A 14,233-nucleotide genomic window follows, 5' to 3' on the forward strand; every position below is an offset into this window, starting at 1 on the left:
TTGATGATCTTTAATTTGTTGAGACTTGTTTTGTGGCCTAATATGTGATCTTTTCTGGATAATGTTCCATGTGTACTTGAAAAGAATGTGTATTCTACTGTTTTAAGATGGAATGTTGTGAATATGTTAGATCCATCTGGTCTAATGTGTCATCCAAGCCAGTTTTTCTTGTTGATTTCCTGTTTGGATGATCTGTCCATTGATGTAAGTGGTGTGTTAAAGTCCCCTACTGTTATTATATTACTATTGATTACTTCCTTTATGTTTATTATTAACTGCTTTATGTATTTGGGTGCTTTCATGTTGGGTGCATAAATATTTATAATTGTTACATCTTCTTGTTGGATTGTTCCCTTTATGGTTATGTAATGAAAGGACTTAGAATTTTTAAAGCATTTTCTCTTAAATTCAGTGTAGAGCAATGATTCAGGTGCTCCTTTGTCACGGCAAAGCCAGATGTTGATTGTTTTGGGGGCATTTTTTATCCTTCCAGTGGATTGAAACATTAAGTTTTGTGTATATTATATTGGCCCAATTATATAGCTTCTTGATGTTGAAGGTGCTGTTGCTTGGCCTTTGTGGGTCCTGGGCACAGCTGGTGATGTATGCAGAGCTCTGATGGGCAGTTCTGGTAGGATTCCAGTGGCCTGCTTATATCCACATAGGTTTTGGGAATTGAGGGTTTTGTTTCTGCCTAAGTCAAATTGTGACTGACTTCTTCCTTCAATTTACAGACTAAATGATGGCAATGAGTACCTCTTCCAAGCCAAAGATGATGTAAGTTTTTAAGATTCATTTCTCTCTGTAGTTAGGTATTTGCAAGTGTTTATTGGCATGATAAGCTTTATCTACAGTGTTCCATATAGAAGTAATGATCAACCATGGCTTCTGTCATCTGGTCTCCACAGTCACTAACAACAGGAAGCTGTTTGGTTCCCCTTATATCTCTAGGGGGCAGTGAATGGCATCTCACTGTGTCTTTGCCCGTCAGGAGAGCTAGTACCAGGACCCTGAAGTTGACAGTGGAAAATCTCCCCCCACCTCACCCCCCAACTCCCCTTGCAGTGGATGAGGCACAGTGAAGTGTTTCCAGGACCGGATGTGGATCCTGAAGTCCAGTCACAGGGCCTCCCTGATGCACTCCAGCACCTCTACCTGACCATTCCATGGTTGTACCCCTCCTTGCAGGGAGAGAAGGTCTGCTGACGGAACCACAACATGGGCAGTGCTTTAGATTTGAAAAACCAACTTCTGTTAAATTTATGCAGGCTTGTATATCAAATATATTTCATTTTTTTTTAAAAAAAGTAAAAGAAGAAGGAATTTATAGAGGTGGGAGCTGACACCCCCACCAGTGGAGACCCATCTTCTCATTCCTCCACGTTTGTAGGTCCACATACTAGAATGGTGACTTCTGAAGGATACTGTAAACCGAGTTCTCGGGAGAGCTGAACCGTGTTCACTCTGCGCAGGCCTCTTTGGGAACTGCTTGCCTCTCAGTTAGCTAGGAGCCCCTGTTGGCCAGATGCACTGTTCCCAAGCTTTCCTACCAACGGAGGCACACTGGTGGGGCAGGTGGAACAAGAGCATTTCGAGCCCACCTCTCTTACTTGAGTCTCACCTGTGCCTCCTTTGTCCAGGAGGAAATGAACACATGGATCCAGGCCATCTCCTCCGCCATCTCCTCTGATAAACACGAGGTGTCCGCCAGCACCCAGAGCACGCCAGCATCCAGCCGGGCACAGACCTTGCCCACCAGCGTCGTCACCATCACCAGCGAGTCTAGCCCTGGCAAGCGGGAGAAGGACAAAGAGAAAGACAAGGAGAAGAGGTTCAGCATTTTTGGCAAAAAGAAGTGAACTCCTTTCCTTCACCTCCTGCCCTTCTCTTACCTTTTCAGTGAAACTCCAGCATGCAAGCTCAGAACCAACACATTACTCTCTGTGCCTAATGTTCTTCAATGTGGTTGATTTTTTTTTTTTTATTTATAGAGCATTTCTTGGGGGGTGGGGGAAATATACCTAAACACTTTATCTCCAAGTTACAAAAGTTTGAGGTGCAGAGGGAAGACCAGATTTTTTTTAATGAAATTCTATAGATTAGATCTCAATATTTAAACTGTTCCTCAATTTTGTGAGGCTGCGTTGGAAATAACCCGCCTCTAGTGCTGTTGGTATGCAAGGCAGCGGTGCTTAAACAATATTTCCTGTGCTCACCAGAGACAAAATGTACCAATTTCCTGACAACCATTCTCTTCCATTTATTTCCAGTGGTTACCTTGAGTCTTGACTTATTAGAAGTGCCCACGACGGGTCTAACCTTGAGTAAACAGATCGTGTATTATGATCTCGCTGCAGCCACAGTGCAGCTCCGTGTTAAATCTACAGACCAAACCGTTTGTATCTGGCATCACTTACTAACACATGACATGCGGCTTTTCTGCATCAACTGCAAGGACAGTTAAGAATGTCGGTATACCGGTATACGAGAAGGAATAGAAAACTGATACTGTTTTAAATAATCTGTAATTTCAATTTTTTTTTTTTTTTTGCTGAAATACATTATATTGTATGTTTGAGATAATTCTAGTACAAAGTATAATAAAACTAGATGTATAATAAACCCTTTAAATCATTGGTAAGTGTACAAGTGGAACTGAAGCATTTACTGGACAAAGTAATGTTACTCTAATGGTTACTTGCTCGTGTGTTGCCACACTGTGTTATAATTTGCTTCATTACCTTGCTATTTGATACATAGTGTGCATTTCTTTGTCACTGTAACGATTGTAATGACAAATTTTCATCTTACTGCACAATCAAAATGGCATTGATAGGAATGAACTCCAGAGGCTGGGCCAGAGCAGGGAGGTGGTCGCTCAGGCCTGGCACTCAGTCGTATGACCTGTACCTCTCAACTTTTGCCCTGTTAAATATATGCTATGTCATTAAATGCTTTTAAATCTAGCACGGTGGGTAATTGTTGTTTTTTCTCCCCTGCGTGCATGCCATGTAGGAAAATTGCAAAGACAGAAATAGCAAACGGGAAACATTAGACCATCCGTCTGGGTTCCTGTTTTGCATTCTTGTGCGTGTATGGTGCACCAGCTTTGGAAACTACGGCAAACAGAATAATAAATATGGAATGTTTTGCAGCTACACATCCAGATTTTATCTTTTATTTATGACAAAGTTAACAGAGAACTTGTTAAACCTGAGTTCTGAGGAGGGTGTTGGCGAACTTTTTCTGTAACAGGCCAGAGGTAGCAAATATTTTAGGCTTTGTGGGCCAGACTGTCTCTGTGGAAGCTCTGCTCATTGTGTAATATAGAGGCAGCCATCGATGGCGTGTGAAGGAATGGGTCTGGTTGTGTTCCAGTAAAACTTTATTTATGGACACGGATGTGAATTTTAAGTCCTCTTCATGTGCCACATAATATTCTAATTTTTTTAAAATATTTGAAGTGTAAAATATATCTTATATAGATCATACAAAAAAGGACAACAGGCCAGATTTGGCCCATGGGCCAGTTCAGTGATGCCAGCATAGATCCATAGATCATGGATTAGATATGCATGTTACTTGCCTTTTTTTAATCTGGGTATATTGGCTGCATAGCACTTGTATATTTTCCTACATAAAGCAGCAAGGGATGCTAGTATTATGGGTTTTCAGTGAGCTGTGCCCATGCCTAATGTGATGTTAGTCCTGCACTCCACAGTTGACTGGCATTGGAGCTTTCTGGTTACTCCAGAGACTTTGCCATCCCTTACTCCTTCCTCTCTCATGCACTCAGGGCCATTTATCTCAGTGTGACACTCCCTTGTCCTTGCCTTACATAAGATTGGAATCATGTCTCAACAGATGATCCTCTCACCAAAATGTTTCGTTAAGAAAAAGCATCTTGAAAAATAATCAGGATTGATTACAGCCTACTCTTTTTTATTTTTATTTTTTTCAACGTGTATTTATTTTTGGGACAGAGAGAGACAGAGCATGAACGGGGGAGAGGCAGAGAGAGAGGGAGACACAGAATCGGAAACAGGCTCCAGGCTCTGAGCCATCAGCCCAGAGCCCGACGCGGGGCTCGAACTCCCGGACTGGGAGATCGTGACCTGGCTGAAGTCGGATGCTTAACCGACTGCGCCACCCAGGCGCCCCGATTACAGCCTACTCTTGACAAAGCCAGCCAGATGGCAGGCAAGACTCACTCAAATGGAAAATAGCCAGCAATTTCAGAATCCCATAAAAAATGTGTATGCATGGGATATTTTGTACATAATTGCAGAGGTTGACCAATCCCTGATTACGAAACTTCACTTTGGTGGTACTGTCTCTCCTTACTGTTCTTGCTGAGGATCTGCTGAGACCCACAGTGGGGAAGACGATGGGCAGTGGAAGGAAAAGCAGCTGCAGCAGAAGACTGGCTTCTGTGGGTCATCAGGGGCTAATGTCAACAGGTGTGATCAGGGAACCCCAACAAGACATGGTGGATGAAGCTACAGGCCATAGAGGATCACGAGTGTCAATCGTATCATGGTAAATATGGGTTTAAAAAAAACGCTGCACACTAGTATTTTGAGGGTTGTACACATTTACCTTTATTGCTATAATGTGCTATTTTGCTTTAATTTTTAGTGATGTGGGTGGGTGATAATACTGGCCTCTGTATATCTGAAAAGTGAGAAGCAAGCAGTAACAAAACTGTCAGGATATGCGATGGGTATTGACTGATCAAAGGTCACTTTTGTCTCGACCATTTCTGAAGTTGGAATGCATCTTCAGTTGATGGCACCTCAGGGTTGTGTTTTCTTGGGGGTACTTGGAGTGATGATGCTTTTTATAATTCCAGTCGTCTTCAGTGGATGAAATAGAGTGTATCAGACTGGGTGGTGGACACATTGTTATCACCAGGTGTTTGGCACTGTTAGGATTGGTTGTGTATGGAGGATCCCATGCTATTTCCCTCTGGATACATTATTTTCATTTCTTAGTTGGACTAAAGTATTTTCTTCGGTTTAGTGGTAAAATTCATATAGGAAAAGTAGGATTAAAAGCTTGAGTATCTTCCATTATTTAAACTGATTTTTTCAAGCATGACCCATAACCCAAAAAGCCATAAGAAAAAAAAAAAAGGAAAAATTATACTTCAAAGCTCAAGATTTCTGTCACCATTGAGAGTCAGTGAAACCTTTCACTTTCCACTTCCCAACACTAACAATGACATTATCCTTTTTGAAACTTAAAGATGTCCCGTCTTTGGCTGGTAGAAGCCCCTTCCAGTTGGCTTCTGAGTCCTATCGATATAACCCTAGTAATCTTTGATCCTTTCTTCCCTCTCTGGCCTGACAAGCTGTCCCAGGCCCAATCCGGTACATTTCTTGCCTCAGACCTGCAATCAGAAGTCCCTCTAAGAAACCCTGGTTTCTTTTAGTGGAAAATGATATATCAGAACCACAATTTATGTGCTAGAAATGCTCATTACTATTGGGTTAATCCTTTTTTCTGTGTGTATCAGTAGATAAAAATAATTCATGAGTTCATACTGCAACTCAGGCTTGCAGTTTTTGACTTAACATATTCTGTATTATGTCATAATCTTTTCCACCCAGAATCAGCACTCAACGATCAGGGGGCAAAGAATCAGAATATCCTATAACAACTCATTTGCTTTATCACCTATTACACACATATACTCCTCCGAGTAGCAATACTAATACCGCCACCAATACAATTACTGAGAGCAGTTGGTTGTGGGGGTTTTTTGGTTAAACCTTTTTATGTTGTGATAATTGTGCATTGATTCACATGTGGTTGTAAGATAGAATTCAGTGCACTTTAGCTTTGTCCCCCAATGGTGACATCTGTAATGTAACTGTAATACAGAATCACATCCAGAATAGGACACTGATGCAGCCAGGACTCAACATTTCCATCCCTGCAGGATCCCCTCCTGCTGCTCTGTTACAGCCATACCTTCCAAGCAACCACCAGTCTGTTCTCCATTGTTAAACATTTGTCCTTTCACAAATGTATCAATGTTATCACACCGATGTAACATTTTAGGACTGGTTTCTTTTCCCACCCAGCATGATTCTCTGGAGATTGTTCCAGGTTATTGTGTATCAGTAGTCACTTACATTTTGTTGAGGAGCAGAGGTACGACTGTACCACAGTTCGTGGATTCACTTACTGAAGGACATCTGGGTCGTTTCCAGTTTGGGACTATTATGAACAGAACTGCTATAACCATTCATGTGGGGCTTTTGGTGTGGACATAAATCTTCATCTCTCTGGAATAAAAAAAAAAAAAAAAAAAAAAAAAAGATGCCCAGGAATGTCAAGAACACTTTTTAAAAATATTTTGTATGTGCTCTCTTCATTCCCCGCCACACCCCTACGCTAGGTGGTTTGTAGCTACCGTCTGGGCAAATAATTATTCCGCCCTCTCTCTCTTAATCCTTAGTTCTACGACTGACTATTTAACGCTGGCTTCATTTGGTTGTTTGGAGTGTGTTTCTAAGTGTCCCCCTCCTGCCACCCTCACCTCCCCTTATTTTCCGCCAGTTCTGAGTCAAGCACTTAAAGTGAAATGCCCTTTTGATGCTTTGAGGACTGAATAAAGATTTCCCAAGGGAGAAATCACTGCGCGTTCAGAGTTTTTCAAGATTTAGACCCACCTTAACTCAGGCTACCCTAAAAAAATGAGTTTTTTAAGTTAAAAAAAAAATTCCAACAGGGTTGGCTGCGAGAAAGAATGTTACATCCTGTTTGGGGCTTTGAATGCTTCTTTTGTAAAAGGTCAGCCTTCTTCTGAAAGAAGGGATTCAGGAAGTGGAACTGGAGGGGCCTCCTCTCGCCCTTTCGTTTACATTAGGGATCAAGCCGTGTGAGGTGCTAAGCTTCTCTTCCCTGCTGTGGAGGGTGTATGTTCACTGCAGCGGAGGGAGGAAGCGCCAGCCGGGAGCCTCCTGTGGGCTGGGCTGACGTGGGAGAGGCCTTGAGAGGGGGCAGAATTATGTGGCACAATTCCAGAGCCTCGCTTGAGCTCTTTTCTCCGCAGGGGGCGCATAGAGGACACCACTCAGGAATGCCCGGGTTTCCCGGGGCACGTGGGGTTCGTTGTCCGGGGCTGTCAGCCTTCCTTTCAGACCTGCGGTCATCTCTCGGGGCGTGCTTGTCCTTGTGTAGCTCAGCAGCGCCGCAGCCAGAGGACACCTGTGCTCCCCTGGCCGCCCTGCCCCCACAGGCCTGCGCCCGCCCCGGTGCGCGCACACGGTGATGGCGGGGGAGGGGCGGGGAGGGGGGATTACGTCATGGCTACGAGAGTTGTGTGGGCTTGCGCAAGTTTCCACTCGGCCTTCCCTTCGCCCTCCGGATATTTATCACTCGTTGGGGACCGATTGTGTCTGGGAGTGGGGATGCAGGAGGAGGCCCGGCAACGGGATTTCCAGAAACAGATTCTTTCTCTTGCACAAGCCCGCCAGCCCCGCCCAGCCGGGACTTTCTCCGCCGGGCGCGGCATCCTGCATTCCGGAGTCTGGGCGTTGGGTGCTCCCTGGGCGCTTTCTCCCCCGGAGCTGAAGCAAGCCTTGGCTCACAGCATTTCCTCGGAGAATCCACTCCGTTTTCAGTCGCAGTGAATTGTTTCCAACGTCGCAGGCCGTCGATGTTTTCATCTCCTGTCCAGGGCCTCCCTCTCAGGGAGAGGTCTGTCACAGTCTTCATTAAAATGGCCGTGAAGAGCGTGCATCTGAACCAGTGCTGCAGATGGTGTACAGGCCCACCCCTTTCCTGCTGCCACCGTTACACGTCTGTCCCATCGCTCCCCCTGTCTTTCCTGGGTGCATGTGATTTGATTCCTTCATGCGGCTTGCTTGGCCTCTGCTCTTCTGGGGAAAGGGCGTGGGCTCTGAGCCCAGACTGGTTGGGGTCGTGGCTCCTTCACCAGCCAGCCAAATGACAAGTGTTCCTCCCTGGCCGCCTTTGCAAAGCTCCTACTAAGTGCCATACACGTTGGGGAGCAGCTCCTGCGGACCTTACAGTATGCTACCCTCCTCACCATCTGCTTCATCTGAGCTGGCTCATATATACATATACATATACATATACATATACATATACATATACATATACATATACATATACATATATCCCGAGATTCACTGTTTACGTACAACACCCAGTGCTCATCCCCACAAGTGCCCTCCTCAATGCCCATCACCCATTTTCCCCTCTCCCCCCCCCCCCACCCCTCCCATCAACCCTCAGTTTTTTCTCTGTATTTAAGAGTCTCTTAATGGTTTGCTTCCCTCTCTGTTTGAAACTGTTTTGTCCCCTTCCCTTCCCCCATGGTCTACTGTTAAGTTTCCCACGTTCCACATATGAGTGAAAACGTATGATATCTGTCTTTCTCTGACTGACTTATTTCACTTAGCATAATACCCTCCAGTTCCAGCCACGTTGTTGCAAATCGCAAGATTTCATTCTTTCTCATTGCCAAGTAGTTATTCCACTGTATATATAAACTACATCTTCTTTATCCATTCATCAGTTGATGGGCATTTAGGCTCTTTCCATACTTTGGGTATTGTTGAAAGTGCTGTTATAAACATTGGGGTACATGTGCCCCTATCAATCAGCACTCCTCTATCTTTTGGATAAATACCTACTAGTACTATTACTGGGTCATAGCGAGCCTGGCTCTTTTTACCTTTACAAGGGGATAGAAGGAATGGGGCAAAGGCCATTGCACTCCAAAACTCAGTTCCCCCTCTCACGTGAGGTATGCTGCCAACAAGAGGCTTCTTTGGATTTTTTTTCCTAAAGATAATTTTATTACAGTGTTTCACAGTTCCGTGACAGAAAATCCACATCCAAGTGGTGCAAATACCAGGGAATTTGTCAGCACACCCAACTAAAACATCCCAAAGTAGGGCTGGTTGAAAGGTTGATTTGCTACCAAAGTTCTCTATCTTACTGGGACTCGATTGGATACATCTTTACTCTCTCAGCCCCATACCCTGCCGTCATCAGTTTTGGCCTCAGGCTGTTTTCCCTCCTGATGATGGCAGCTGCCAAGGTAAGGTTCCTAAGAGGAGGGAAAAGGCTCCTCTTGTCCCAAACAGAACAAAGTCTGTGTTTCACTCTGAATAGATTAACGTATGTTTTGCGTCCATCCTTGAACCACATCTCCTACTGGAGAAATCACCTCAGGCAACCAGGGTGCCCTCCTGGTCTATCCAAACCGCAGGTCATTACAGAAGGAACATGGATGGTTGGGCCCTCAGTGTCCCTCACAACATCTGATTAAGAAAAATATGCCAAAGATTAACAATATCAAAGGGTGGCTTAGGTGAGGTAGAGTGGGGGGTTTGATGGAGGATGAGTTTGGGGGTGCTAAAGCCCCCACCTTCTTTCCAGCCCCCAAATACTGCCTATTCTCCACAAGAAAGTGTTGGCTCCCGAAGGGGTGGGATCAGAGAAACAGCCACTTATTCTTTGGAAAGGAGAAATGCTGTCTCTAGAAGGACCTCCTCTTGAAGTTAGATTTGAAGCTGTTCGTATCTTAAAGCACCATTGCTAATGTGTTCAAGGTTGCCCCTGACTTTGCACTTGTTAATACTGCTACTGGGTCTTCCCTCTTAGGTGCTTGTTTGGGGTGCACCTGGTTTCGGAGAACAGATGCCAGTTAATGAATAGGAAGGGCCTGTAAGAGTCTGGTCCCACTTGCTACTATCTGGGAAGGAACCCTCTCCAGCAGTCACTGGGGAGTTACTTCAGACACTGGTAAGCTCAGGAGCAAAAGAAGCTAATAGGGTGCTATAAATTCATGAATTAACAAATGCTTGCTTATTATAAGGAAATGAATTTTTTTTCTTTTGAAATACAGTTCTCCAAAAGGTGCTTGGTATTTATGTGAGGAGTCCTGAGTGCCCGAGTCAATGGTTGGAACACCATTTGGCCAAGATACAATCCGCCATGGCTGAACAATGTCCCTGGGCGCCCCGCCTCTCCATGGAATAGTGCCTTTTTACTCAGCACTCTGTTTCTTACAGAGTCCTCATCATCGACAGGAGGTAAAGTTCCCCAGAGTATTAATGACTTAAAAGGCCAAGAGTCTGTCGTGTGACTGAGTTGGTGCTGAGGCAGCGACCAGGGGAAGACATTGGCTGGGATAAGAGAGCTTGGCAGAAGTGGGTTCCACTTCCCTGGGTCTCTGGAAAGGAGAGAAGCTGGAGTGTCTGACATTCCTCAGTTAGGAGGGGAAAGGGTTTAAATTCCATAGGAAAGCAGTTTGCAAAGATGAACCGGTCTTTACGTTATCTTTTTAATTTCAACACTTGGCATTTTTGTCATCTCTCTATCACTTGCCTCTTGGGGAGGTGCCCCACCGTGGGAACATAACCAGATGGCTCCCATTTGTGTCTCAGATCCTTGGGAGCTGAGACCAATGAAGGGCCTGTGTTCCACCCCATGGCTATCTTGACAGCACCTGGGGCCCAACAAAGAGGAGTGCCATTTCTGCACTGGCTGTGACTGACAGCCAGCATTTGCTGAGCTCTTCCTGTAAGTATCAGACCCTACCCTTAGCAATTCACATATGATGACTCATGTGACCTCACAATGACCCTGGGAGGTAGACAGTTGTTACCAGGCGAGGTATTGTTACAGCTCAGAACACAACTGTCGCTGCAGGGAACTAAAGACAGTGAGCCAAGCCAGAGCTGGTAGAGAGCCGAGACCACAGCATCTCAGAGTGCTCTGGAGCTCTGACAAGGTCTGGCTGACCCCATGACTGACATGTCCCCCTGCCACATCCCCATGTGGCTGTGTTATAATCTTCAGCTTATAAAAAGGCTGTTTGCCTGGGATATCACCAGCATCCCGCATGGCCAGCCCAGGGCTATGTGAGTGGATGTGTGCCTGTGAACATATGTGTTTCAGCCTTTGTTCTTCTCCAGACGGAATGACTTTGTCTTGCTAGTGACAACAGCTAGCATTAGCTTCATGCCAGATAGTGTGCTAAGCACTTGAGCTATTTCTTGGAATTCTCACGGCAACTCTGTGGGGCAATGTTTATTGTCTTAGTTATACAGTGGAGGAAAGGAAGATTTAGAGAGTTAAGTGCTTGTGTAAACAGCAGCTGGAGACTCGGATTCTGACACGCCTTTTCAGAGGCCATACTCACTCTTGGACTGATCGCCTTCCTGATGTCCCTCACCTAGGTTGTAGACTGAGAAACAACTCTCGTGGAACCAGCACTAGCCAGTGGGGGACAGGGGGCGTCTCATGCATGTAAACCTTCCCCCTAAAGGTGGGCTTTTAGTGTCAGTCCACTTAACTGCTGCACAAGCCTGGATCCTCAAAGTCTCAGCCCTTCTCTGGCTCCTCAGCACCCATGTTCCTCTAGAGTTAGATGTGCAAGTGGCAAGGTTGTTCTCAAAGGCATGTGCTACATATCTGGCGGGTGGTTGATGCTTGGCTCAGCCTTACAAATCTACAGCTGCCCAGATTTGGGCTGTCCCTGTGCTGAAGTCCTTTCTGGGTCAAATTTAAGGTCAGAAAAAGGACAGGGGGACATTATAAATATTTGGAAGGAAAGAAGAGAAGAGCGAAGAAAGGGTGGAAGGAACCTCCGACCAGCTGAAGTGCCACCTCAGAAAGGTGGCAAAATAAATGATAGCTCAGCATCAAACCCATGCCCATGTTTCGTACTTAAAACAAGAAAAGAGAAAAGACTAGCTCAGTCTCTGTGGACAGGTTTCTTTCCAGACCAGAGAGGTGGAGACAAGCTGTGGGAACTGATGGGCTCCAGCTGACATGGGGCCCCATCCTCATTCCAGCTCCCTGACTGGCCACAGGGCCCCTTTGTTCTCTGACATTCTGTCTTTTCTTGTTGCTCTGATTCTGACTCTCCCCACTGTCCACCTTACTCCTCTGCTGTCCTCCCCATGTGTGTAAAATCCTCCACAGTTAAACATCACACGTACTTATTCCATATAGTATTTTCATTTAAATTTGTGTCACATTTTGTTATATTGCTACACTTTGTGATGCTTATTTCAAGGGTGATATATAATTTTCCGCTGGTCAATGCACCAGTAGTTATTAACACGTTCCTCAAATTCTAGGTTTTTAGCAATAAGATCACTCCCTGCCAAAGAGATTTGTATTCCTAAAATTATGGCTCTGACTTGATTCTTTTCAAGGACAGTTCTCTGGGGCCATTAACTCCCTCCAGGTAGGGCCACTTCACAGACCATATTCTCCTATAGCTACTTCCCTCAGTGCAGGGTACACACCTCCGACGCCAGCCTCTTTCCACCTTGTGGAAGCATTCTCTCAGGGGATTTGTTGCCCTTTCCAGCTTGGGACCTTGATCTCAGCCATACTGACAGCATTAGTAACTTTATATTTCAAGAAATTGGGACTGGGTCTCGCTCCCTAAAATCTTCCAGGGTCCTCATGCAATTGTTATCCACAACCCAACAGATTTTAAGACTGCATCAATAATTCCTCTCATACAAACACAGAAACAGTTAGGCTTCATCCTGACACACATCTTGCCATGTTTTCTTGGGAATCACTTGGAACATATTTACAGATTTTGCTTCATTTTCCTATTGCCTCTTTCTAAACTGTCTGTACACTTAGTTAGTAGCTGTAAACAAGGATAACACTCTTGCTACGAATGGGATTGTTTTTATTTGCAGGAAGTGTAATATGCCATCTCAAGCTTGCTGTGAGGGTCTTTGACTACCAGCTAGGGTAAACTTGCTGTGCTGTGTTTGACATTTCTTTTTCATTTTGAGTAAATTTTCTGTTCATACCTGGATCACGAGGCTTCTGAGTCACGAGCCACAAAACCAACTCTGGCTAGTTTAGCAGAAAAGAAACTTATTAACACCTTCAAAATCTCTAAGGGGCCAGAGCCCCAGGCTGAGGGTTTTATAGCCAGGAGTGATGCCCAAAGCCCTGCTTGCGGGCAGGCTCCTTGAACTTGCCACTGGGCAAGGACCCACAAGTGCCCAGTCACACTGCCTCGGGAACTCCTGTCCTGCTGTCTTTGGTGACAACATTTCCTGCATGGGCTCTCCTTCATATCGCCACTTCCGATTCACAGCTGCGCCACCTGCATTTCATTCCTGACTGGGGCTCTAACGCCAGGGAGGGTAGGGAAAGGCATCCTACTTCTCTCTAAAGGCAACCCAGTTCTGTCTAATTCTGCCTCAAGAGGTGCTGCATTCTGGGACACCTGGGTGGCTCAGTTGGTTAAGCATCCGACTTTGGCTCAGGTCATGATCTCGTGGCTTGTGAGTTTGAGCCCCACATTGGGCTCTCTGCTGTCAGCGCAGAGCCTAGGGTCTGCTTTGGATTCTGTGTCTCCCTCTCTCTCTGCCTCTCCCCTGCTCGCTCGCTCTCTCTCTCTCTCTCTCTCTCTCTCTCTCAAAAATAAACATAAAAAAAAGAGGGGGTGCTTGGGTGGCTCAGTCAGTTAAGCTGCAGACTTTGGCTCGGGTCATGATCTCATGGTTCGTGATTTTGAGCCCTGCATCGGGCTCTGTGCTGACAGCTCAGAGCTTGGAGCCTGCTTTGGATTCTGTGTCTCCCTTACTCTCTGCCTCTCCCCTGCTCACACTCTGTCTCTCTGTCACTCTGTCTCTCTGTCTCTCTCAGTGTCTCCCCTGCTCACACTCTGTCACTCTCTTTCTCTCTAAAAAATAAATAAACAAAAAAAAAAAAAAAACAAAAAAAAAGAGGTGGTAGATTCTGTAAATATAGGAACATGGTTAAAAAACTAGGTGGCTGTATTAGTTTCCTTTTGCTGCTGCAACAAGTTGCTATAGGCTTATGGCTGAAAGCAATTCAATTTTATTATCTTACAGTTCTGTGCATTAGAAGTCAGACACAAGTCTCAGTGGCTGAAATCTAGGTGTTTGTTGGGGGGGTGCATTCCTTTCTGAAGGCTCTAGGGGAGAATCTGTTTCCTTCTCTTTCCCTGCCTGCATTCCTCGGCTTGTGGCTCTCTTCTTTCGTCTTCAAAACCAGCAGTAATGGATACAAGTCCTTCTCAAACACAGCACTCTGAATGTCTACATCTCTCTTCTACTTTTAAGGACTCATGTGATAATATTGTGCCTGCCTATATAATCCAGGACAATCTCCTTATTTTAAGGTCAGTTATTTAGCAAACTTTATTCCTCTGTCATGTAATGTAACATATTCCTAG

The 14,233-nt window shown here is 45.2% G+C and overlaps 1 protein-coding gene across 3 annotated transcripts in view; it reads left to right on the forward strand.

The window, feature by feature from the left end:
• The window catches only part of SPTBN1 (spectrin beta, non-erythrocytic 1), a 199,962-nt gene extending 196,996 nt beyond the window's left edge, over nt 1–2,966 (forward strand). For all 3 annotated transcript variants that reach the window (XM_043603387.1, XM_043603388.1, XM_043603389.1), the window contains 2 exons: nt 735–777; nt 1,641–2,966. In XM_043603387.1, coding sequence (XP_043459322.1) covers nt 735–777; nt 1,641–1,859 — 262 coding nt within the window. In that variant the 3' untranslated portion in view covers nt 1,860–2,966. The remainder of the gene's footprint in view (nt 1–734; nt 778–1,640) is intronic.
• Nucleotides 2,967–14,233: the final 11,267 nt, after the last annotated feature.

The sequence above is a fragment of the Prionailurus bengalensis genome, chromosome A3 (genome assembly GCF_016509475.1).
Source record: "Prionailurus bengalensis isolate Pbe53 chromosome A3, Fcat_Pben_1.1_paternal_pri, whole genome shotgun sequence".
NCBI classification, from domain to species: domain Eukaryota; kingdom Metazoa; phylum Chordata; class Mammalia; order Carnivora; family Felidae; genus Prionailurus; species Prionailurus bengalensis.